Source organism: Dermochelys coriacea, chromosome 5 (genome assembly GCF_009764565.3).
Source record: "Dermochelys coriacea isolate rDerCor1 chromosome 5, rDerCor1.pri.v4, whole genome shotgun sequence".
Lineage (NCBI taxonomy): Eukaryota > Metazoa > Chordata > Testudines > Dermochelyidae > Dermochelys > Dermochelys coriacea.
Window position 1 is genome coordinate 54,773,905 of NC_050072.1, and position 25,694 is coordinate 54,799,598.

A 25,694-nucleotide genomic window follows, 5' to 3' on the forward strand; every position below is an offset into this window, starting at 1 on the left:
CCTGCTTCCATCTGTGAGTCTGAGCTTTTCCCTTCAGATACCTCATATCTTTGCTCCATCATCTGCTCAAACCCCTTCCTAAACTCAACCAGACTTTCCACCTGCATCTCCAAACCTCGGATCTTTTCCTCTAACAGCTCTATCAGACGGCATTTCATGCAGAAAAAACTCTTACCAGGTCCCCCCTCCAGGATCATGTACATACCACAGCTTCCACATCCAGTCATCCTCATTGTGTCTTCTACTACAGTAGTCACTCCCACATCTGCCTCTGTATCTGTCATTGCCTTCCCACCTAAATCCTGTTAATCTGGGAAACACAAATCACACCAAAAGACCACACCCCCCCCCCCAGCAAAAGCAAACCCCAAACAAGCACCACAATACAAACTCCACTGTTTGCTAGCTCCTGTGCCACTGCAGCTGACTGTGCTGCTACCTGACTGGCTGGCTTCCTTTATAGGACCTCTAGTTAGAAGCCCCACCCCCTAATCAGGGCTCAGCTTCTCTCCCAGCACAAAGCCCCTACAAGCCTCTACGCACACACACACACACAAATACTAAAAATACAAAACCAAGTACAAATACCTTCTCCTCCAACAGAACTCCCACTCAAACTCCCCTTTTTACAGCTCTGTTTGCTAGATCCTGTGCCGCTGCAGCTGTCTGGACCATAACAAACCATCTTCTGTTTTTGCACATAAGAGTCCTTTCTCTATTACTAGGTCCTGACCTTTTCCTTTCACTTCCTGGCTGCAGACTTGTTCCCAAAGCAGTCCTAATTCCAAATCCTGTTTTTGAATGCTTTGGAACTGCCTTGCTTTAGCTTGCAATTGTGGCAATTGCCTCAAGTGAGAACTGCTACCATGTGGCTTTCAAAGAGCTCTCCCACAGCCAGGGCTGTCCAGTTACTGCTGCATCCTGGCTGCTAAGTCGGTTGCCTGATAACTTTTTACCAGGAACCCTCTTTTCCTGTGCAGCTGAATTTTAACCACGTCCACTCTGTCAAACTATCTGACAATATTGTCCAACATTTGCACATGGTACTGAATTTAATCTTTCTTCTGTCAGTAGCCTGATACTTGTTCTGAGCCCACCCAGCTAGCCTTAACACAGCTCTGTCAAGCCAGGCCTATAGAGTTAACCTTCTCACTATTTAGCCATTGCCTTGCAATTGCATCAAGATATAGAATCTTCAGAAGAACCACATCGTGACTTAATCCACAAAGTAAAACACAACATTTGGAGTATAGCTTCTTCTTGCACAAACCCTAATTCCACTAATGCCGAATGAGTTAAATGAATCATTCAAGACCTCTGAACTTCTATTTAACTTTCCTAGTGTTCTAGATCATAGAGTCTCAGTTATTGGATGAGAACATGACAGCAGAGTTCATGGTCTAGTTATTCTTTTGATGATAAATATCCATGACTCCTATTGATCAGCCTTTTGCTGATGAACAACTACTGACATATTAATTGGAGACCCTTGAGGCATACATTTGCTGCATTATTAAAGTAAAAGCTGTTCTTTTGCTAAAATCTGGGTATGGGCTAAGTATAATAGGATGGTTTCAGAGTAGCAGCCATGTTAGTCTGTATTCGCAAAAAGAAAAGGAGTATTTGTGGCACCTTAGAGACTAACAAATTTATTTGAGCATAAGCTTTCGTGAGCTACAGCCATCTGATGAAGTGAGCTGTAGCTCACGAAAGCTTATGCTCAAATAAATTTGTTAGTCTCTAAGGTGCCACAAGTACTCCTTTTTTTTGTAATAGGGTGGGACTCCCTTCATATAGTTTTTAATAAACTCCAGAGACGTCACTGACAGTTTAGGAACTATCCCTTTCTACAGTGTGAGGTTTACTATTAATGATTTATGTAGAGTAGGACTTGATTATCAATACAATTCTTCAGACCTGTAATTATACATGCTTAAAAGGTAAACAATATCAATATGATGATCATAACATAACGTGAAATTTAAGTAAGAAGCCTGTGGACTTTTTCCAGTGAATTTTAAGAAATGGAAAGTGCACCATATTGGGCTTTAAAACATCAAATTTAGAAGTCCATCCTTTTTAAATCTGAAGCATCCAACCCTCAGGAAAATCTTTCTACTGAATTAAACAGCATGATTTAGAATACTCCACTTTGTTTCCTATCAAAGTGTGATGAGGAGGAAGATCTAGAAAATTAACTAAGATAAAAATCTCCTTTTAACTACCCTTTATATTTTCAGCTATCATTAATCAAACTAATCAGCATCAGAGAAAACCCAAAGCCTTTTCTCCACTGTACTACTAGAGACATCAGGCCAATGTCTGCTCTCCGCTACACCCACAGTAAATGAGAGCAGAATTTGGTTAGTCTTTCTTTAGGACTGTATTTTTAGTATAAGGTCAACCAATTTACATTTGTTTCATTTCCTGGCAATGGCTCAGCACCAACAATCATGAGAAAAAGTAATTTTAAATTGGTAGTGTTCTCAATATTCAACAGCACTAACCTGTTCATGGCATAAAGACCTACTAATTAGATGTCCCAGGAAATGAGAACAGGTGTCAGTATTAATACTGCAGACATAAAAAGAGATTTTAAAGGCTCTTGTCCATAAATCTAATAAAAGTTACAGTATTGAAACTTACTGTGCTGGCAGTGAATTCCATTAAATCCCTTTGGACATTTACAGACGTATCCTATGAATGTATCCCCTCGATACGCTTCACTAATTTCACAAGTTCCACCATTATGACAGGGATTAGGAAGGCAAGGTCCTGAAAGATAAAAATAAAGTAGTAATTTAAGTGTTTTCATTTAACCCCCCATATTATATACTCCACTAACCCCCTAAAATCTACCCTTCACTTCATTCAGATTACTTACCATTGTAGCTTTTATTAACATGAAGAATTATGAAGCATGCCACTCTTTATTAATCACAGAATTATTTTTTTAGTACAAGAGAAGAACATGGGATTAAGGTGCAGGATCTTGCCTCCATTGAAAACAATAGGAGTTTTACCACTTATGTTCATGAGTAATGCATATTCAGCAAATGACTCTTATGGCAGTCACTCATTTGCATACAATTCCTAGACCTATAAGGCTTACCAGGTATGCAAGGAGTTTCACCTCAAGTATACCTTCACAGTCCCTACATGGGGCTTTAGTGGTATGAAGGATGTTGTGTATTGGGTGAGCTTCACTTTGAGAAACGTGACGATATACACCAGTCATTAGGTTATCTGAACCAATTTTCCCTTCTATGATAAGCAACTTCTTAACTTATCTGTTTCAAATTACTTCAAAGAGTTAATTTCATAAATGAAACCACTTCTTTCTACTACACACATGCTGTGATAGCTAAAATAAAATTTCTGCATAAAACTGAGATCTAATTGTTTGTCAATCTCTCATTCACAGTGGGTGTTTTGGTGGAGTTTCTAAGTACAGTAAATGTTATTTTTATATAGACTGTGGACGCCTTGAAATAACTAGACTATGTTAAATCTAGGTCAGTTGTTTATTCTTTTCTTTTTAACTGTTTTGTGTTGAAAGCATTTACCATTCACTATGGTTTTAATATCTCAGCTATACTGATCAATAAAATTCCTATAAGAATAAATTTTTGCATTAGATAAAGGTTGTTTCCAGTCTTACATCACAAAGAATTGGTAGTCAGTGATCTGAATGTTTAAAAATCAATAATATGCCTTAAAAAATTCTCAAATGAGCACTACAAAACTATTTTATTTACACTCTTTTCCACCCCAAACTCCTCTCCGCATACACACACAATCTAATCGCTATTGTTGAAATGCAGCGGTATAAGCCTTGTAATTATTCAGCCACTTAAAATCTTATTTTGTGGTAAAAAGAGAAAATATTTTCCATTCTAAGGGCTACCAGTGACACGCAGCAATGCCATGTGAAAATCAAGGAACTGAGGCAGGCATACAAGAAGGCAAGGGAGGCGAACAGTCTACAGCAGCAAACCCACCACAACCCCCAAGAGCAGCGTGGATACCTCTGAGGAGTTGGAGTTCCAGGCCACAGCAGTCTGTTGCTGAGGAGGAGGTCTCAGATGAGGAAGAGGAGGAGGAGAATAGGAGACAGGCAAGCAGGGGATCCATTTTCCTGGAGAGCCAGGAGCTGTTTGTAACCCTAGAACAGTCCAACTGGTCGCAGAACAGCATCGCGGCTGAGCGCGATGCCAGGGAAGGAACCTCTGATGAGTATGCAATTTCAAGTAGTATTTTGGGGGCAAATGTTCTTATATCCTATTTTTTTATTAAAATTAACAAGGTGACGTGGAGTGACTATCTGCTTCCCAGTGGCTGCATGAGCTAGGCAGAGGATGCCCCACAAAAAAGACTGTTTATGTATATAAGGATGGCCTGGGACTCCTCCATAGAGATCTCCAGGAACCTTCCATGGAGGTATTCTGCAATTCATTGCAGACGGTTTCTGGGGAGGGCTTCCTTATTTCTTCTACCACAGTAGGATACTTTCCCGTGCCACTCCAGTATTAATTTGGCCGGCATCATTGCAGTATACAGCATAGCAACGTAAGGACCCAATCTGTACCTGGATGCTTGCAACATCTGTTCCCTTGCCACCGCTGTTGCCCTCAGGAGAGTGATATCAGCTAGGGTCACCTAGGAGAGATGGTGGTAGTTTTCATTTCAACTGCTCGGACCACAAACAATAGTGCGTGTGCAAACAAAACACTGTGGCCAGTATTGCTGCTGTTTCTTCTGAGCACTGTAGTGGTGTATTTCATGGCCAGAATATATATTCCCAAAGAATTCTGAAGCCACGTGGCTCTCCTCATAGTCACAGCAATGCCATAATTTTGTCTGAGGCATCTGCCAAGTCCAAAGCTGACTGCAACAGGGCCTTGGCCACCATAAGACCTTCCACAATGAATGCCATAAACTCTTCCCTGGAAGGTTCTGACAACTTGCCCACAAACTTAGACATGGCCACCCAATTGACAAAGTCATATTTAGAGCTCAATGCCTGCTGGTTCATGATGCACGTTTGCAGGGAAGAGGAGGTGTGAATCTTCCTCCCCATTAAATCCATCCTTTTGGATTCTTTGTCCTTAGGAGTAGACTTACACCTTCCTTGCCATGCCCTGCCACTTGCTGCAGTTACCACTAGAGAGTTACGGGCCACCTGGGAGTAACCCTCAAAACCCTGCACAGAAATGAAGTATCACCTCTCTGAATGCTTTGCCATGGGAGACAATGAAGCTGGAAAATACCAAAGGGATTCTGCAGGTTCCAAAAGAGCCTCATTTATCAGAAGGTCTACTCTCCCTGAAGCTGATTATTGGAGAATATCCAGCTCTTTATGCATATTCTTCCATTGGAATTCTATCTGGAAAGCTAAGGTACAAGACATATGCCTCAGAGCATCCTGTTATGCCATAAAGTCCTCAGACATTGAGGGAGAGGAGGTCTGCTGTGCCAGCAATGAGTCCTGTTTTTGAACCACAGGATCTAGTTGGAGTAACCGTGGAGATCCAAGGGAATTGACTCACCAGCTGCTTGCCGCTGAGATGGTTTGGGAGTAAGGGCCCCATCGGTATTGGTGATCTTTGGAGCAGATCGAGGAATGGGACTTCAAGGAAGGAGGAATGTCACAAAGATTCCAAAGAGGCAGCTAATTCTAGCTAGGTGTTTGGATGAGTCACTGGTGGCCAGCAGGCACCAGATCAAGAACCCCTGTCCCAGCTGTGATGTTGATCTCAGTATCAATAGGTGATCTGAAGATGATCTCTGGAGCCTATCTGATGAGGAGAGGAAGGAAAATTCTGACCTGGATCTTGAGATGTCCCAGAGATTCTCAGATGACAACAGTGTAGCCAGCCCCAATGGGACAAACAAATGATCAGACTTGTCTGAAGCCCAATATGGGGGCAGCATTGGTGCCAAGGAGGAATGGGGGATCTGCAATGGCAGTACCAGGAGGAGAGAGACACCCAGTATCAGGACAGATGAGATTCAGGACAGTACTGAATATGACAAAGGGATCTGAGCCAGAGAATGACAATGCTGAAGTATGCACCAATGTTGAGGGGACCTTTGGTGCTCAACCTAGTGTCGGCCTCAACTTCAAAGTCTGAAGCCTGGGTGGTATAAGCTATGATGCCAGTGAGCTCAGTAGCTCTGTGATGCAGCTAGAAGGTACCAACACCAGCAAACCAATGGAGAGTCCTGACTGAGAGGCAAAACAGTCTGATGCCACTTGGTATGCTGCCAGCATGGAGACCGTCAGCATTGGTACTGATGCCATTGGTACTGATCTCAATGGACGCTCCGTGGCTGTAACCAGAGTCAATGATAGGGCTCTTGCTGCTCTCGGCATGGTACTGGGAAGTGGTTAGGCAGACCTGCTTCATCCCATGTACCAAAGGGAGTACGGTGTTAATCAGCACTCCTCTTAGAAATAGAGGAGGAATTCCCCCAAAATCTTGGAATAATACCAATTTATGTTATGGACCCTCTTCCTCTTGGGGAAAAATGCCAGGGCCCCAAGCAGCATTACCTGAAGCAACATTTCTTGCCAGATCCAAAGGTGTCTGCCAACTGCATGTCCTCTTTGTGAATGATTTGCAAATGGAATACAAGATACCCTGGATAGATAATGCTTGAATCCTAGTGAGGGCATCACACAGGGCAGACAAATACTCTAACTCATACTACACTAACACTAACATTAACCTAATTAGTATATACAAAAGAAAAAAATTCTCAGAAACTGAGACTGAAAGCACTGACTCTAGCCAAGGGCGGTGAAAAAGAACTGAGGGTGTCGGGGCACTGCCACCCTCATATGGCCAAGGGAGGGACTATGGGCACAGGGTATGAGCACCTCCCTTGCGGGGACTTAGGCAAAGTTCTCCGGCTCCAGTGGGCTGGAATACAGAGCTGCATTTACTTGAAGAAGAATATAAGATTCAGAACTGAATTTTGAGACTTGGGCCTACACCTGAGTGGCTTAAATGTTCATTTATTCAGCAACATAATAAACATATTGATAATGTGTCAGTCTCTCTAACTAGTTTCAGTCTCTCATAGCATTCTTTTGGAAAAAAAGATTATTAATATGCGAACTATTCTGATTGTTTTTGGAGTTATGGATTGGGCATACTAGTATTTTTATTCTAACTACATATGTAGCAGACTGACAATATCCTCCCATGCCCTGGAGAAACCCTATGGAATTAAGATAAACTTTACTGAATAAAGTTAAACATTATTGCATTAGGTTTAATATCTTTGAGGATCATTACTAAAACTGCAATTGTATATGTGTTACTCTGGAATTGCATGTAACTCCTCTAGGAGGAGAGGGATGCTAATGTAATTCTTCTGGTCATCAGCCCTTTGAAGCCACCTGGGTTCCCCAAGGGGTTTGCTTATACTTATTCAAACTTGAGCAACAGACAAAGAAAGGAGTTTTTGATAAATAATCTGGTTTTAAACAGGCTCAAGGCATTCTTCCTGTTCCAGCAACTGGACAGGACCCTTAGTCCACAGAGGGCCCCAGTCCTTAGGAAATGTTTGGATGGACTGGGCCTATTGAGGACCCCTAAGAGTGGGTGCTTGTTCTGAACTGAAGCTATGATCAACTTGAAACCACAAGGAAACCTCTTGGGTGGGGTATTGATAAACTGCTCCTCCCAGAGCCCAGATTAGGGTTGGGGTGATTTCTGGTAAGCTTATTAGCATGCGTGTAGATTCTCTAGTCATTTTAAAAAGTTCTCTCTATAATGCTTTTTACTTTAAGAATAAAATAGGATTGCTTAGAAAGTACTGTGAGGTAACCTACAACTGTGGGCAGTCACACTGTTAACTAGAGTTCTGCAACGGGACTGGGATCCCAAGAGTCCCTCAGAACTCGCTCCCATAATAGGATAAAATTGAACAAACACAGTGAGAGCAGGTAGGAGTGGGGCGGAATGGAATTAAAAAAAAATAGTCCTGCACAGTGCTCTACTGTTAACCATCTCGGAAGAGAAAGCAAGTAGGCCTGTTTAGACAACTTGTCCAGTTAGAATGGAGTGAGATGCAGGCAATGGTTGGGGAGCAGGATGCCTGAGACTGGGTGCTCTTGCTAGACCTTTGAGGGGAAATACAGATGCAGTTGACCTGAACTGTGATAACACTGTTTCTTAGGGTATGTCTTGACTAGCAAAGTTAAAGCGCTGCCACAGCAGCGCTTTAATGTGCCTGTGTAGTTGTGGCACCAGAGCTGTAAAAAAAAAAAAATAAAAACCACCCCCATGGGGGAGTAGCTGCCAGTGCTGGGAGCGCTGGTGCACTGTCTACACTGCCAATTTACAGCGCTGAAACTTGCAGCACTCAGGGGTATGTTTTTTCACACCCCGAGTGACAAAGTTTCAGTGCAGTAAAGTGGCAGTGTAGACAAGGCCTTAGTAACTAATAATATGTTTTGTTTGTTTCTGTTTCTTTTAAAAGAAACTGGTACTTCAGAAAAATGTATTTGAAAGCCATGCCAACATTTTAATTAAAGGAGTCTCACTGAAAACCAGAGAACACCAATCAGCTAATTTGCACTTGTTAAACATTTTGTTTACTAAAATAAATGAATTACAAATGCTAGTTAGCCTGATTTACATTCTAAAAGAAGGAATGACTAAAATTAAATTAGGCACTAACTTTACAGCTCTCTGTTTTTGGGGTATCTCTAAAGGACTACCTCCTTGAGTTCCTGATGCAGCAAAGTAATTAAATGTGTGTGTAACTTCAAGCATGTGAGTAGTCTTACTGAAGTCCATGAGACTACTCCCATGCTTGTACCTTTCTGCATCAAGTACCTATTCTTTGCAAACCATCTTCATTTTTTCCCCAGTTCTGCAAATACATGTGCATGGGGGTTTGACTGTGCACCTCTCTTTGGAGGATCAGGGGATTACATCTCTTTATATATATGCATCCCACAGATGACATTATATTATCAGTGGAATGAAAAACCCAACTTTCACTCTGATTGATATTCTGTGTTATTTACATCATCTATACAGACAACAAAGTTTGTAACCACCCTTCTATAGAACTAAATCTTGTAAAATTACATTTAAAACACAATGGGCTTCAGGGATTTGTTTTTTAATCAATAGTGCTGTAATACTTTTGTAGGTAATCTTTAAGAAGCTTCTAACACAAAGAGAACAACATTTGATCAATATTAATGAGTAGTTGAATTCAACAGTATGCTTTCCAGGCATTTTTATCCATGTTCATTTAAAGTAATGTCAACAAGATTAATTGCACACTAAAAGTAATAAATCTATTCAGTTTGCTGCTCTTTTGAGTCTTCCTCTATACAATTCCATTGGCAATAGCCAACAGTAATAAGTGGAATTAATCTTCAAAAGTTAAGAACATTGATATTCAATTGGAATCCCATGCTGCATGAGAAAGATACTAAAAGTTAACTTAAAAGATGGCAGCTGTTGAATTTTTTAGAAGCTGTGACTGAAATATCTGAGGTTTTTATACAATGGAATTTAAAAATGTGTTCTCAATGGAATAGCAAAGGGACTTAAAGTAGAAACATGTTACTTCTTTGCCTTTTTGACAAGAACAGTCAATTTAATCTCCATCAAAATGTATACACTTGGGATAACCCAACCTTGTGCTGGTGACAGAACATTTGAAAAATGAGACGAGTTGTTTGTATTTAAAATACCAAAGCACTGAAATGGGAAAATGATTTCCTGTCATTCCAAGTAAAATGTAGTTTGACAATGATAATAAATACTAAAAACGTATAAATCAGTTTGGAATGATCTGAAAGTTTAGTTTTGATTTGAGGGTTGTGCAAACGAATGTTTGAAATAAGAAAGAAATGGAATTTCTTTGCACTTCCTATTTCTTCCAAGATTTCCAGCCCTACTTTTCTGTCTTTTGTGCAGCCTGCCATTTCTGGGAAGAAGATTGTGGAATCAGTCTTTGTAAAGCACACTGGAAGATGAAAAACACTATATAAACCAGGGAGTGGTGATGAGATGGGTTATGAAACTTCCACCACCACCACTCCAGTGTATTCAGATATAGGGCAGACATAATTAGGCAGCAGGCCTTGGACACACAAGGGGCACATGCATGGGTGGGGAGGGGAGGGGGGAAGCAGCAAGGACCAGTTAGATAGATATTTTATGGGGAAGAGTGGCAAGACTTCAGCTCCATATGTGCCAGTAGAGCTGAGCTGGTGGGAAATGATGGCTACATGTATGAAGCAAAGCATCCTAGCACCCTCCTTCCAGTCCCAGGAAGCACTGATTATACCGAAGAAAGTAAAACTCCAAGACATTGTTGCTCAGGTAGTGAACCCTCTTCCCAGTCCTCAGCCCAGCTCAGTCTTATATGAGGCATAACTGAGCTCATTCTGAGCAAAAGTGGAAGTATTATTAAAACGTATATCAAAGGCAACCATTGAGTTAAAGTGGCTAGCAGCAGAGCTGTTTACAAACAGCACACCAAGAGGCAAGGTAGGAAACAGAGTGAGAAAACAGCTGCAGAGCTGACAGCAGCCATTTTGTAGCTGCTTAAAGGGCTAGAAAGCATGGGCGGGGGTGGGGGGACACAAAAACCCAGCACCTGCTACTCTCCCTTAAGCAAGGAAGATAATTTGGATGTGGAGCGCTCTCTTATAGATCTCACAACTGTAAATATTGTGAGTGTTCTTTAGGACTCTCTTTCTCTGTAAGGTGTCCAGGGCAAATGATGCTCACTATTCACTACCAGTATACACAAATGCTGTCTGGAAGAATAATACAAGCCTCTCCATGTTTACTAACAAACATATTTCAATGTGAGCCAGTCAAAGTTTAAAAAAAGGTTAGCACTCACCCTTCTCTAGGCAGAAGATGCTGCCAGCAATGTGGGAGGATCTCTTTTAGGGTCAAGGGGTCTTTAATCATCACACTAGACACCATTTAGAACTTAAAAAAATTCTTCAACATTGTACTTGACCAAAACCAGTAAGCAAAGAGTCAAACCAAGTATCCCCACAAAAAGATGTGGTATGAGATACATTTACAAATATCACCATTTGTTTACAAATGCTACAGTTAAACCAGCATCTTATCCATCAATCACATCATCCTCAAAGTCTGATTCTTCACACTCAAAAAAGTGCACTGTCAGCTCTCTGCTGTGCTAAAAAGGGAAGAAATCAAAAATAAAATACCTATCATCCTTCACTGAGCAAGAGGGGCGAACAAATATAAAAACAGGAATCTAGGCCCCAATAGAGTAATGCAGACAGAGAAAACAAGAAGAAAAGGAGTACTTGTGGCACCTTAGAGACTAACAAATTTATTAGAGCATAAGCTTCCGTGAGCTACAGCTCACTTCATCGGATGCATTCACGAAAGCTTATGCTCTAATAAATTTGTTAGTCTCTAAGGTGCCACAAGTACTCCTTTTCTTTTTGCGAATACAGACTAACACGGCTGCTACTCTGAAACCAGAGAAAACAAGTGCTGTTAAAGAAACAGCAACACGCCTGGTAATAGTTTTCTCTCTAATACACCTGCTAGAAGAACAGACCCTTCTACAAACTTCCAGAAATCATACAATATTAGTGAAAGTATTCAATTAGAAACTCATGGTGATACGGATGAAGGCCAGAAATTATATGAACTTTTTGGGATGTGAGGAATGTCACTGAAGCAGGAATAGTGATATCATTACACTGATGATATGGTAAAGCTCCACAAGCCATTGAAGCAAATACAAAAAAATTAAAAAAAAATCACCTAATAAAGACCACAGGAATTGCCAGTTTGGATCGGACTCAAGGTTCATCTAGTCCAGTATCCTGTGTCCAAAAGTGACCAGCACCAGACTCTTGAGAGAAAGGTGTAAGAACTCCATAGTAGGCAGATATGGGATAATCTGCCCCCCACAGTAGCTCTCACCCTAATCGCTAATAGTTAGAGATTGCCGTAAAACCTAAAGCATGAGGTTTAATATACCTTCCAAACTGTTGTTTTTGTTCCTTATTACAATTAAGCACTGACACTAGCACCCATACATACTAACAGTCACTATTTAGAAGAGACAGTCTATTTTTTTTTTTAGAAATATTTCTAACCTATCCTTTCAAAAAAGCTAGCTCTCCTTCATATGATAACGTATAGATGTTGTTTGGCAGGCACGCACTCAAAGTATAGAAAAGCAGCACATCTCCCACAAAGACACACAGCTGAGAGCATTCAAAACTTGCAGGAATGTCTGTGTGTACCTCATTACATGGTCTGACAGGTAGCTGCTTTATTGCATAAAATGGTAGCAATATAACAAAAGCATTCAAGGAATCTGATCTTACTCAATTTTCTTACATTGCCCATTGATTTACTGTGATCATGAAAGGTTTTCCTGACATGGAAAAATGCCAGGTATACCAGGATTTGAATGCTCCCAGTGGTGTGTCCTTCATGGGAATTGTGCTGCTTTGAGCTCATACCATTTTAGCCACTTAACAGAAAAGATCATGGAACTGGTGATTGTGGGAGCTAGTTAATTCAACTTAAAATACAAAAGAAGGAACTATGTAGCTAACCAATGTGGAGAGCTGGGCCTCAACTTAATCCTTGAAACATTTATAGATATTCTTAATTTTAAGCATGTGAATAATCGCATTTAAATTAATGGGATTACTAATATGCTGAACATTAAGTGTGTGCTGAAGTTCTTGCAGATTAGAGCCTTATTTAGAAGAAACTATCATTATGCTAATATAAAATCTCTTGCCCTAATCATCTCCAAAGAACACCATGTTGATTTGTTACTTGAGACTATGGCCCCTAACTATCTTGGCTGCCCACCTTCTAGTGTCTGGTTTTCGGGTCTTCTATGTCCTTAGGAGATGCACAGTGATAGAAAGGCAAATCTGAGCTCAAACTCTGGACAAATTACCTTTTCATAATTAACTTGTCCATCTCAAATTGGGCAATGTGATACAGTTTTTAGTAATGGATAAATAATTTTCAGTACCCTCTTTGTTCCAACACAGTGATGGCGATTTCTTCCTAAAAACTAGCTAGGCCCATGGTGTTTGCCTAAGCATCTAAATATTTTAGGGTTCAATTTTCATTTACAATGAGACACCTTTACATTGTTCTTACAGTGTAAAGGGGTTTCATTGTATATGAGAACCAGGGTCTTTAAGCTTCACTTATTTTGCACTAACTCAGCCTCCAAGCCTTTAGAAAGATAAAGTATTTGTAGGAACCACATATGCTAAAAGATAAATATATCACATATGCATTTTAAAAAGCACTTTCCCTACATCTATAAACTTCATGTGATTAAATGTCTTATTCCCACTTAAAAGTTGCAATTCTTACTTCTATTTTATTGTTAAATTATAATCCAAATATATATTTTGTCAGCATAAATATTTATTTTAGTTATGTAAATTGCATGGGTGTGTGTGGAGGGGTGGGGAGCACACAAAAAATAGATCAAGATGGTAGAACAGCATTTAAACTTTATTAGGAATATCAACTGAATTGATACAAATTATCTATATAAAAACAAAACAATATTCAGAGATTACAAACAAAGGAATTAGCAGTAACTATACCTTTTGTCTAATCATCAACACAATAAATACACTAATTAAATACAAATATAAGCTTTTATTTAAACTAGCCAAGCCTGGCTTCTGAGTGTCCTGCTATATTGAATTATACAACTCCATATATGCATTGTGAAGCAATGGCACCAATCCAGAGTTGACTGCACTGTGATTAAATATTTATAATGTTTTTATGCACCAAATGAAGCATGCTGATTATAAATTATCAGTGTATTTCCATCTGGATGCATCAAACAAAAAGGTTCCATGCCTGGAGTTCAAAATGGTTAAGACAGGTTTCAGAGAAGCAGCCGTGTTAGTCTGTATTCACAAAAAGAAAAGGAGGACTTGTGGCTAACAAGTATTTAGAGACTAACAAATTTATTTGAGCATAAGTTTGCATCCGATGAAGTGAGCTGTAGCTCATGAAAGCTTATGCTCAAATAAATTTGTTAGTCTCTAAGATGCCACAGGTACTCCTTTTCTTTTTTCTAAAATGGTTATGGTCATTTCTGCACATTTCCCTTTGCTTTGGATTGTTATAACAACAAAACAACAACAAAAACCCACACAACCTGCAAGAGTAGGTAAGTGCCCAAGAAAATACTTTATTTCTTAACTAAAAAACTAGAAGAGCAATTGCTGATTACATGCTATTTAAGGCTAGTGGCCATGGCTAGCATTCTTTAATAGAAGATCATCTGAAGTTGATAGGTTTCAGAGTAGCAGCCGTGTTAGTCTGTATTCGCAAAAAGAAAAGGAGTACTTGTGGCACCTTAGAGACTAACAAATTTATTAGAGCATAAGCTTTCGTGAGCTACAGCTCACTTCATCGGATGCATTCATCGGATGCATATCTGAAGTTGATAAAGATTCTCATTTTAGCATCCCTTTATTGAATGCAACAGATTAAATCTACAGTTAAGCATGACCTTCTTTGAGATATTACATAATTGATATCATATATAGTGTTGCTTAAAAATTCTCCAAAAATCGTAAAGGGGTTTCGCACGGTGTGCATTTTGACATTCACTTTCAGTTTTTCAAATGGTATCTAATGCAATGCAATCTACATGTATGGATCTTGGCACATATCCTATGCTCTTCTCCATCATGCCTCTTATCAGATCATCACATCTTCTTTCCTACTCTCTGTTAGGCTCCTCAGCTCTCAAAAGTTCTACTACTTTGTCCTCATTTCATTTTACTGCTGTCACTTCTACTCCAGCTCCTCACTCTCATAAATATCATCACATTTCCATCTCACACTTGATTTTCTTTTCCACCTGCTAATGTATCTCCCAACTTGCACCCACCTTAAAATCCCATCCACTTCCATCCCTCCCTGTTTCCAATGCCTTCATGCTTTCCCAATTTGGCTCCATTTCTGCCAATCCTATTCATGTCCCCTATACTTCCCAGCTGGCTTCTCCACATTCCTCTGAAATCCCTGCTTCATCTCCAAACAGCTATGATCCATGGTCTCTATCTTCTACTCCTCAGGTTGATATGGTGCACTGAGCTGCTGCATCCACTTCTTACTTTCAGCCTCTTCATCCTTCCCATTCCCATGCCTTCTTCAGCTTTAAGATCCACTCAGTTGGCTTTTATCTCTTTTCTCCTTCGTATCCCCTTTTTTTCCTAATGGCCATTGTTTACTGATCCTCCCTCTCCCTCCTTTTTGTCCAATTGTGATAACTGTGTCCAACTTCACTTTCCAGCCGCAAGACATTTCAGTTTCCAAAATAATCCCCAGATTGATTCTGTTACCTTTGACTAACTATGAGATGCCCAGTGGCTGGAGCATTCAGCTAGGCTGTGGGAAACCTGCATTCAATTCCCTGCTCTGCCCAACATTGAGAACTTTGGTCTCGCATATTGCAGGAGAGTGTCCTAGCCACTGGGCTATTCTGTCACAGGTCTCTCTCATATGAATGGCAATGAATAGTCATCATGGGAGGAGCGGGGGGAAGAGAGAGAGAATGAATGACTCTAGTCCAGGGGTCGGCAACCTTTTAGAAGTGGTGTGCCGAGTCTTCATTTACTCACTTTAATTTAAGGTTTTGCATGCCAATAATACATTGTAATGTTTTTTAGAAGGTCTCTCTCTATAAGTCTCTATATTATATAACTAAACTATTGTCGTATGTAAACAAGATTTTCAAAACGTTTAAGAAGCTTCATTTAAAATTAAATTAAAATGCTGATCTTATACCGCCGGCCCGCTCAGCCCGTTGCCGGCCTGGGGTTCCGTTCACCTAGGCCAGCAGCGGGCTGAGCGGGGCCTGCGGCCGGGACCCCAGCTGGCAAGGGGCAGGCAGCCAGAACCCCAGACCGGCAGTGGGCTGAGTGGGGCCAGCGGCTGGGACCCCAGACTGGCAGTGGGCTGAGCGGTTCAGCCCGCTGCCGCTTAACCCACTGTTGGTCTGGGGTTCCGTCTGCCGGCTCCTGCCAGCCAAGGTCCCAGCTGCCGGCCCCGCTCAGCCCGCTGCTGGTCTGGAGTCCCGGCCCTGTCCACATAGAGTAGGTACCTACCTTCTCCCTGGTTCTAGCCATTCTCTTCCTCTCTCTGTACTGAGATGAGGGTGGGAGTGTGCTGAGGACACCTCTGGGGGTAAAGGAGCAGGCTGGGGGTTGGGGTGCAGGGTCTGGTCAGGAGCTAGAATGAGGGAGGGTGCTAGGGCTGGGGCAGGAGGTTTGGGTGTGGAGTGCTTACCTGGGCAGCTTCCATTTGGTGCGAGGGTGGGAGTGGGGATGTGGGGGGTGCAAGAGACAGGACATGGGGTATGGGGAGGCTGGGTATGTGTGGGGGGTGCAGGAGTCAGGGCAGGGTCCTGGGTGTGTGTGAGGGGGGTGCAGGGGTCAGGGCAGAGGGCTGGGGGTGTGGGCTGGGGTCATGGGGGTGCTCCCAGCCCCCAGCCCCCAGCCCTGAGCGGCTCAAGGCAGGGGGCTGGAGGGGATATGCCCTGATTCCATCCCCTTCTCCAAGGTCCCCGGAGCAGAGAGCACGCTGCGGCTCTGCTTTTCCCTCTCCCCCTCTATAGCAAGGGCTGTCAGCTGATTGGCCGCAGGGAGGGAAAGAAGAAGGGGCAGGACCCCAGCATGCTGGGGAAAGAGGCGGGGGGAGGGGGAAGCTTGCCTGCCCTGCAAAGACAGAGCGGTGGGCAGGGGGTGGAAAAAAATGGGCCGGGCTGGGCAGGATTTTTAGTGGCACTCTGCTGTCTGCCTGGGTCCGGCAGACAGCAGCGTGCCATTAAAAATTGGCTCGCGTGCTGTGTTTGGTATGCGTGCCATAGGTTGCCGACCCCTGCTCTAGTCTGTTGGTTAGGGTACTCACTTAGGGTGTGGGAGACTCAAGTTCAGGTCACTACTCTGCTGATGATTTCATTATTCATACACAATGGAATAGTTTCAAAAGGAGAGATCGAGAGAACCATCTATGCTAGAGTATCCCATAGCCCAGTGGCAAGGCCAATCTGCTACAATGCAGAAGACTCAAATTCAAATCTCTCCTCCACATCAGGCAGAGGAGGGAACTGAACCCATGTCTCCCACACTGTACATGAGGGGTTTTCCTTTTTCTATTTCCTAACTGCTGGGATAAAAATTATGAGGAAGGCTACTATTTCCAGCTCATCAAATCTGGTTCAGGTTGATTCATTCAACCCACAATGGATTTTGTCAGTTCACTGAATTTTCTTTGTAACCTTTGTGTTCGGTTCAAGTCTAACTGAACTTTTTGTTCAGTTTTTCAAAATTGCCAGGAAATCAAAACATCCTTTATTCATCAAGTTCTACCATCACCACAGATCTTTCCATTGTTAATGGGTGCATTGCCTGGTCTGTCACAGGATTTAGACAAGAACAAGTCATAGAATAAATAAAAAAAATAAAATAAACCCTCTAATTATGTTCAGGATCATATGAAGGCGTTTGGGCCTGGTGGCCTCTACCAGAAACCATTCCTATTGTTAATGATATGTGTATATTACCTGAATAAGCAATGTACAATGATGAGGAAAATATGCTGTAGTTCCGATGCCAGACATCTCACAGCGAGGTGGGACATCTTAGTAATGGTGCTTCTTTGGGAGTCATCTCTCTCTTCTTTTCACCAATGATAACCTCTTTTGCTATTGACTCTGTTACTAGCCCTTTACATTGTATGTGGACTCACTTTGAAGTATCAGAGGAACAGGCAAGAGCTTTGATCCTGCTCAAGGTTCTGTGTTCCATTTATACAACTGCAAACTAAATGTGAGCCCTAATTATAACAGTAAATAATTTAAAATCCTGTCAGTTCCCCAGCTGCATACTTAAGAGGGAATTAATCAAAGCAATGGCCTAAACTCGTTATTCATATTTCTATGAGCTAGGCCTTAATTACTAGTCCTGTATTAATGGCACAGGAACAACAGAAGAAAATCTCAGAGACCAAACACTAGGATAATGTGATGAAAGACAGTTATTAAATGTGACATAAATATTGTCCAAAACAGGATGGTACAAGCTGGTCCTCAATGAAAATCAGGAGGAACAGACAAAGCTTACACTCCAGTCAGTCATTTCCCTCAGGACACGGGAGGGAGGGCATACACCCTTTTCTCTTTTCATTATTTCATCTGTTCTCAAAACTTTTCCTTAAGGCCTAAATCCCGGTCATAATCAACCTCTAACTCCACCCCAACAACCGTTCCTTATGTTTTCCTTCCCTCTTACCTAAATGATCAGCTCCTTCCCTTCTCCTCACCCCCTAGGATTGTCCCCATTTTGACATCACACCAGCTCAGCAATCCAGCATACTCCATAGACACTCAATTTAACTTCACATTTAGTGTTTGCAGCTCTGTGCATTCAACTTCAAGCTATGTGTCAGAATCAGTGAATTCTGCTGCCTCCTGCACCTGCAGTACTCACTCACAGGCCCTTATATATATAAAAAATGAATTGCTCTTGATCAATGCGATTCAAACATAGTTGGGCATGGATGAGAGCTCTGACCTATTTCAGTGAATAATGGTAATAATTTCTCTATAGAAATACTTGGAGTTAGTCTTTTATGGTAAACAAATACTTTAATGCCAGCCTCTTTCATTATATTGTTACTAACACTACAGCAACTATAGTTGTGGTGGGTGTTTTTGATACTGAAACAAGATTACATGAATCCTGCCAAGCTAAAGCTTGCCTTTGACATAGCCCTGAGCAAGAGCTGGTGCATAAACTGCAATATCTAAAGAGTAGTCTCAAGCACCATTGCACCACAGACACACTCCTCTAGCTATAATTCATCCCATGCAGCACTCTTGCACTGGCTGGGGGGGCAGAGCAGAAAAGCAGGAGAGCAGCAATGCAGCATGCTCCCTCCTTGTACTCAGCAAGCTGGCTTTCAATGGGGATCATCAAGCATAAAGACCCTCCTCTCTCCTCTGTGTCCAGAGTCACAATCTAAATTGGTTTTGCATGCCTGCGCAAAGGAGTGTGGATGGCCTTATTCCTCTGGGTGGCCATGTAAAGTGAGGGTGAAGTCAGGACATAATGAGTATCAGCATAACATAAGATAGAGCAGTGGTTTTCAAACTGCGGGTCATGACCCAGTACTGGGTCGCAGAATGTAAGGCACTGGGTCATGGTGACTCTGGTCAGCACCACTGACTGGGCTGTTAAAAGTCCCCTTGGTGGTGCTGCCCGGCTAAGGCAGGCTAGTTTCTGTTCCAACACCATGCTGCACCTTGGAAGCAGCCAGAAGCAGGTCTGGCTCCTAGGAGTGGGGGGGCCCAAGGGGCTCCATATGCTGCTCTCACCCTGAGCACCAGCTCCACACTCCCATTGGCTGGGAACTGGCTAATGGGAGCTCGTGGGATGGTGCCTGCCGACAAGAGCTGAGTGGAGCTGCTTGCGCACCTCCACTTAGGAGCCGGACCTGCTGCTGGCTGCTTCCGGGGCGCAGCATAGTTCATGGTGCTAGGACAGGCAGAAAGCCTGCCTCTGCACCATGGCTGTGCCACTGACCAGGAGTTGCCCAAGGTAAGTCCATGCTCCAACCCTGTGCCCCAATCCCCGGCCCCAGCCCTGAGCCCCACCAAACTCCTTCCCAAACCCCTTATCCCCAGCCCCACCCCAGAACCCTGCCCCTCCCATACCTCAAGCCCCTGTCCCAGCCCAGAGTGCCCTCCCACACCCTGAATCCCTCACTACCAGCCCCACCCCCCCAGCCCTCATGCCCACACCCCAACCCTCTGCCCCAGCCCTCCCATACCCCAAACCCCTCATCATCAACAATTTTCTTCAACTGGGTCGCCAGAAAAAAAGTTTGAAAACCACTGAGATAGAGGACCTGTGTGGGTGCTGTTATTCCTTTTCAGAAATGGATCCAATCTGTAGTTGGGTATGGTCCCAGCAAGAGAACCTGAAATGACATTCTTCTACTGATTGTATGAAGTCAAACAGTCTGTTAAAATGGGCAAGAGAAGAAAGAGTCTGCCTTCAAAAAATGCAAGCTGGCACAAGGCGCTGCATGTGGAAGACCAGTGTTAATGTCATGTGTAACAGTATCAAATTCCAGTATAGTGGAATCAAATCCACATCCCTTAGTGCTATGCTGAATAAATCCTTTAAAATCTGTATTTTTCTGAAACACTATTCCAAGCTAACTAAATTCCAGTAAATTCCCTTTCTAGGAGTTCTCAGAGGTTGTTATATGCTCCTCATCTCCTGCTACCAAAATTCAGAGAGGAACAAGACTAGCTGACAAATACATTCCACTTTTTGCCTCCCTCTCATTTCACTAGAAAGTTTGCAAAGGGAAATGCCAACAGAACTATTTAATAGTCTATTTCAAATCTCAGAACAGAGCAATGTGACACAGCACTGCTATCTTACAGGGCAAATTATCAGAACTATTTGCTCTTCCAGAATTCGCCATTAAAATTCTGAGGAACTCTTGTCCTGAGGTCAAAATGAAAGGGTTTTGATTCAGCTATTGTAATGCTGTAACATTGTGAGTGTTTATTAATGAATAATTACTGATCTCAGTTTCAGAGAGATGAAGGTCTGTGTTTTAAATGGATGAAATATTATGGAACGGGATTTGATATATGAGAGAATTAACAAACCAATTCATGAACAACAACAAAGACTTTGTTACATCACTGTAGAGTTTAATTTATGCTTTTCAACTAAGTGTTAAAATATGTTACTGTGGGCAAACTGAATGTGAATTTATATTCTGTCAGATCTCTGAATTTTTGAACTATGCATTTCTTCATTTCAGCTTGTCACTTAATAAAACTACATGAAATTCAAAATCTGTGTCAGCATATTTAACATATATTCAAATAACGTGTGAATTTTATGAAGGTACAGTCCACTTGCTTTAGTATCTCAGCAATATCTAAATGAACTTTTGTGATGCATTTAAAATATTCTTTTATTTAACTCTCTATTGTTTGTTGCCATCCTCCCAAGCTCAGACTTTAAACTCTCAAGACCTGATAATGCTCATGGAAGCCAATAGAAGTTTTGCCCAGGTAAGGAATAAATAAGGACTTTAGGAATTTGTCTATTTTGTTCATCTCTGGTAATACTGTCATTTTACATTAGCAGTTTCCACATCTAGAAAATCTGTGTGGCTTGTATAAAAGCTCTAGGTCCAATTCAGACTGGAAATAAGGTGCAAATTTTCAACAGTGAAAGAAATTAAGCATTGGAATAATTTATCAGGGGCTGTAGTGGATTCTCCATCACTGGCAATTTTTAAATCAAGATTGTATGCTTTTCTAAAAGAGATACACTAGTTCAAACAGAAATTAACCCAGGGAAATCCTTTGGCTTGTGTTATAAAGGAAATCAGACTAAGGGATCACAGTGGTCCTTTCTGGCTTGATAATCTATTACTTCTAAATTCATGCCACTGTAAAATCAGGAATGACTCCATTGAAGTCAATGGTACAAAAGAGAATCACAAACTATAAATAAAAAAGAATAGTTTTAAATGGTAGGATGGCACAGGTAAGATTATATATTACAGGGGTAGATAATGGAATAAAACTTGCAAAGGAGAGGACAGGAAGAAGCAGGGGAGAATGAAATGAGTTCTAATGGCAGTAATAGAAACATTCAAAAGGTTAAAATAAGAATTTAAGTAGGAATTTATTCAGTTTATAAAATTAAAAAAAAAACAAGAGACACGGGCAATTAGGCTCTAACAAAGGGTATTAGCACGTGGAAGAGTGGGTCAACCAGATCAGTATGACTAATTAGTAGACGTGGATTCAATAATGGCTATTTAATTCTCTAAGTAGAACATTAGTGGATATACCTGCAGAGATGTGTGCATCCCTGACGCAAAGCAAAGTTAAGTAAGTCTATGCCTGTGTTTGGTTCCTTATATCCATAAATCACTATTTCTATTTCTCTTGCATTAGCAAATGTAAATTTGGATTTCATCTGTAGTGTTGCTTCAATGCTACATGTCAAAGACTACTGCTCATTTTAAAGATTCCTGGCCATGGAGCTTTGTTTGTTGAACATCCTCATCAATGTTATTGACAATCTGTTATCATTTCAGGTTTCAGAGTAGCAGCCGTGTTAGTCTGTATTCGCAAAAAGAAAAGGAGTACTTGTGGCACCTTAGAGACTAACAAATTTATTAGAGCATAAGCTTTCGTGAGCTACAGCTCACTTCATCGGATGCATTTGGTGGAAAAAACAGAGGAGAGATTTATATACACACACACACAGAGAACATGAAACAATGGGTTTATCATACACACTGTAAGGAGAGTGATCACTTAAGATAAGCCATCACCAACAGCAGGGGGGGGAAGGAGGAAAACCTTTCATGGTGACAAGCAGGTAGGCTAATTCCAGCAGTTAACAAGAATATCAGAGGAACAGTGGGGGGTGGGGTGGGAGGGAGAAATACCATGGGGAAATAGGTTTCAGAGTAGCAGCCGTGTTAGTCTGTATTCGCAAAAAGAAAAGGAGTACGTGTGGCACCTTAGAGACTAACAAATTTATTAGAGCATAAGCTTTCGTGAGCTACAGCTCACTTCATCGGATGCATTTGGTGGAAAAAGCAGAGGAGAGATTTATATACACACACACACAGAGAACATGAAACAATGGGTTTTATCATACACACTGTAAGTGATCACTCTCCTTACAGTGTGTATGATAAACCCATTGTTTCATGTTCTCTGTGTGTGTGTGTATATAAATCTCTCCTCTGCTTTTTCCACCAAATGCATCCGATGAAGTGAGCTGTAGCTCACGAAAGCTTATGCTCTAATAAATTTGTTAGTCTCTAAGGTGCCACACGTACTCCTTTTCTTCATGGGGAAATAGTTTTACTTTGTGTAATGACTCATCCATTCCCAGTCTCTATTCAAGCCTAAGTTAATTGTATCCATTTTGCAAATTAATTCCAATTCAGCAGTCTCTCGTTGGAGTCTGTTTTGAAGCTTTTGTTGAAGTATAGCCACTCTTAGGTCTGTGATCGAGTGACCAGAGAGATTGAAGTGTTCTCCAACTGGTTTTTGAATGTTATAATTCTTGACGTCTGATTTGTGTCCATTCATTCTTTTACGTAGAGACTGTCCAGTTTGGCCAATGTACATGGCAGAGGGGCATTGCTGGCACATGATGGCATATATCACATTGGTAGATGCACAGGTGAACGAGCCTCTGATAGTGTGGCTGATGTGATTAGGCCCTATGATGGTATCCCCTGAATAGCTATGTGGACAGAGTTGGCAACGGGCTTTGTTGCAAGGATAGGTTCCTGGGTTAGTGGTTCTGTTGTGTGGTGTGTGGTTGCTGGTGAGTATTTGCTTCAGATTGGGGGGCTGTCTGTAAGCAAGGACTGGTCTGTCTCCCAAGATCTGAGAGAGCGATGGCTCGTCCTTCAGGATAGGTTGTAGATCCGTGATGATGCGTTGGAGGGGTTTTAGTTGGGGGCTGAAGGTGATGGCTAGTGGCGTTCTGTTGTTTTCTTTGTTGGGCCTGTCCTGTAGTAGGTGACTTCTGGGTACTCTTCTGGCTCTGTCAATCTGTTTCTTCACTTCAGCAGGTGGGTACTGTAGTTGTAGGAATGCATGATAGAGATCTTGTAGGTGTTTGTCTCTGTCTGAGGGGTTGGAGCAAATGCGGTTATATCGTAGCACTTGGCTGTAGACAATGGATCGAGTGGTATGATCTGGATGAAAGCTAGAGGCATGTAGGTAGGAATAGCGGTCAGTAGGTTTCCGATATAGGGTGGTGTTTATGTGACCACGCTTATTAGCACCGTAGTGTCCAGGAAGTGGATCTCTTGTGTGGACTGGTCCAGGCTGAGGTTGATGGAAATTGTTGAAATCATGGTGGAATTCCTCAAGAGCTTCTTTTCCATGGGTCCAGATGATGAAGATGTCATCAATGTAGCGCAAGTAGAGTAGGGGCATTAGGGAACGAGAGCTGAGGAAGCGTTGTTCTAAGTCAGCCATAAAAATGTTGGCATACTGTGGGGCCATGCGGGTACCCATCGCAGTGCCGCTGATTTGAAGGTATACATTGTCACCAAATGTGAAATAGTTATGGGTCAGGACAAAGTCACAAAGTTCTGCCACCAGGTTAGCCGTGACAGTATCGGGGATACTGTTCCTGACGGCTTGTAGTCCATCTTTGTGTGGAATGTGCCGAGCGGCCTCCCGCGAGCGGCTGCCCCGGGCTCCCCGCGGCCGGGCTCCCCCCCGGGGCCGCCAAGGTGCCGCAGGCGTCGGCCATGAAGAGGAGCGACCCGCACCACCCGCAGCACCGGCACCGGGACGGGGGGGACGGCGGCGCCGGGCGGGAGGCGCTGGTCAGCCCCGACGGCACCGTCACCGAGGCGCCCCGCACCGTCAAGAAGACTGGCACGGCTGCTGCTCTGAAACCTGTGATTATGCAAGGCACTGAATTTAGCCGTATAGAGTGGAAATCTGTCAACTTCATGAAAAAACTCGCACAGATACAGACAGACATCATCTTCCTCTCCAAATGCAAACAGATGGACATCATACCGAAAGGACTGAAGGTAAAAAATCCATTACAATCTACATACCACACAGACTATGCTGACAGCTTGTGCCACACACTCTCAAGGAAACTGCGGAACCACCTGATCAACATCCTCTACAGCAAACAGGGAAAGATTAAGAATGAGCTCTCAAAACTGGATACTCTCATAAAGAACCAACCTTCCACACAAACTTCCTCGTGGCTGGACTTTACAAAAACTAGACAAGCCATTTACAAAACACACTTTGATTCTCTACAAAAGAAAAAGGACACTAAGCTATCTAAACTACTATATGCCACAAGGGGCCACAACAATGGTTCCCGTAACCCACCCAGCAATATTGTTAATCTATCCAACTATACTCTTAGCCCAGCGGAAGAATCTGTCCTATCTCGGGGCCTCTCCTTTTGCCCCTCCACCCCCACGAACATGATACAGTTCTGTGGTGACCTAGAATCCTATTTTCGACGTCTCAGACTCAAGGAATATTTCCAACACACCTCTGACCAACATATTAACCCACAGAGACCTTCCTGCCAACACTACAAAAAGAAGGATTCTAGGTGGACTCCTCCTGAAGGTCGAAACAGCAGCCTGGATTTCTACATAGACTGCTTCCGCCGACGTGCACGAGCTGAAATTGTGGAAAAGCAGCATCGCTTACCCCATAACCTCAGCCATGCAGAACACAGTGCCATCCACAGCCTCAGAAACAACTCTGACATCATAATCAAAAAGGCTGACAAAGGAGGTGCTGTCGTCATCATGAATAGGTCAGAGTATGAGCAAGAGGCTACTAGGCAGCTCTCCAACACCACTTTCTACAAGCCATTACCCTCTGATCCCACTGAGAGTTACCAAAAGAAACTACAGCATTTGCTCAAGAAACTCCCTGAAAAAGCACAAGAACAAATCCGCACAGACACACCCCTGGAGCCAGGACCTGGGGTATTCTATCTGCTACCCAAGATCCATAAACCTGGAAATCCTGGACGCCCCATCATCTCAGGCATTGGCACCCTGACAGCA

At 42.4% G+C, this 25,694-nt stretch overlaps 1 protein-coding gene across 1 annotated transcript in view; it reads right to left on the reverse strand.

Annotated features, from left to right (window-relative positions):
• EDIL3 (EGF like repeats and discoidin domains 3) overlaps window positions 1-25,694 on the reverse strand; it is a 424,535-nt gene that overhangs the window by 221,918 nt on the left and 176,923 nt on the right. The window contains exon 4 of the mRNA XM_038403629.2: window positions 2,647-2,775. Within this exon, the coding sequence (XP_038259557.1) occupies window positions 2,647-2,775 (129 nt within the window). The remainder of the gene's footprint in view (window positions 1-2,646; window positions 2,776-25,694) is intronic.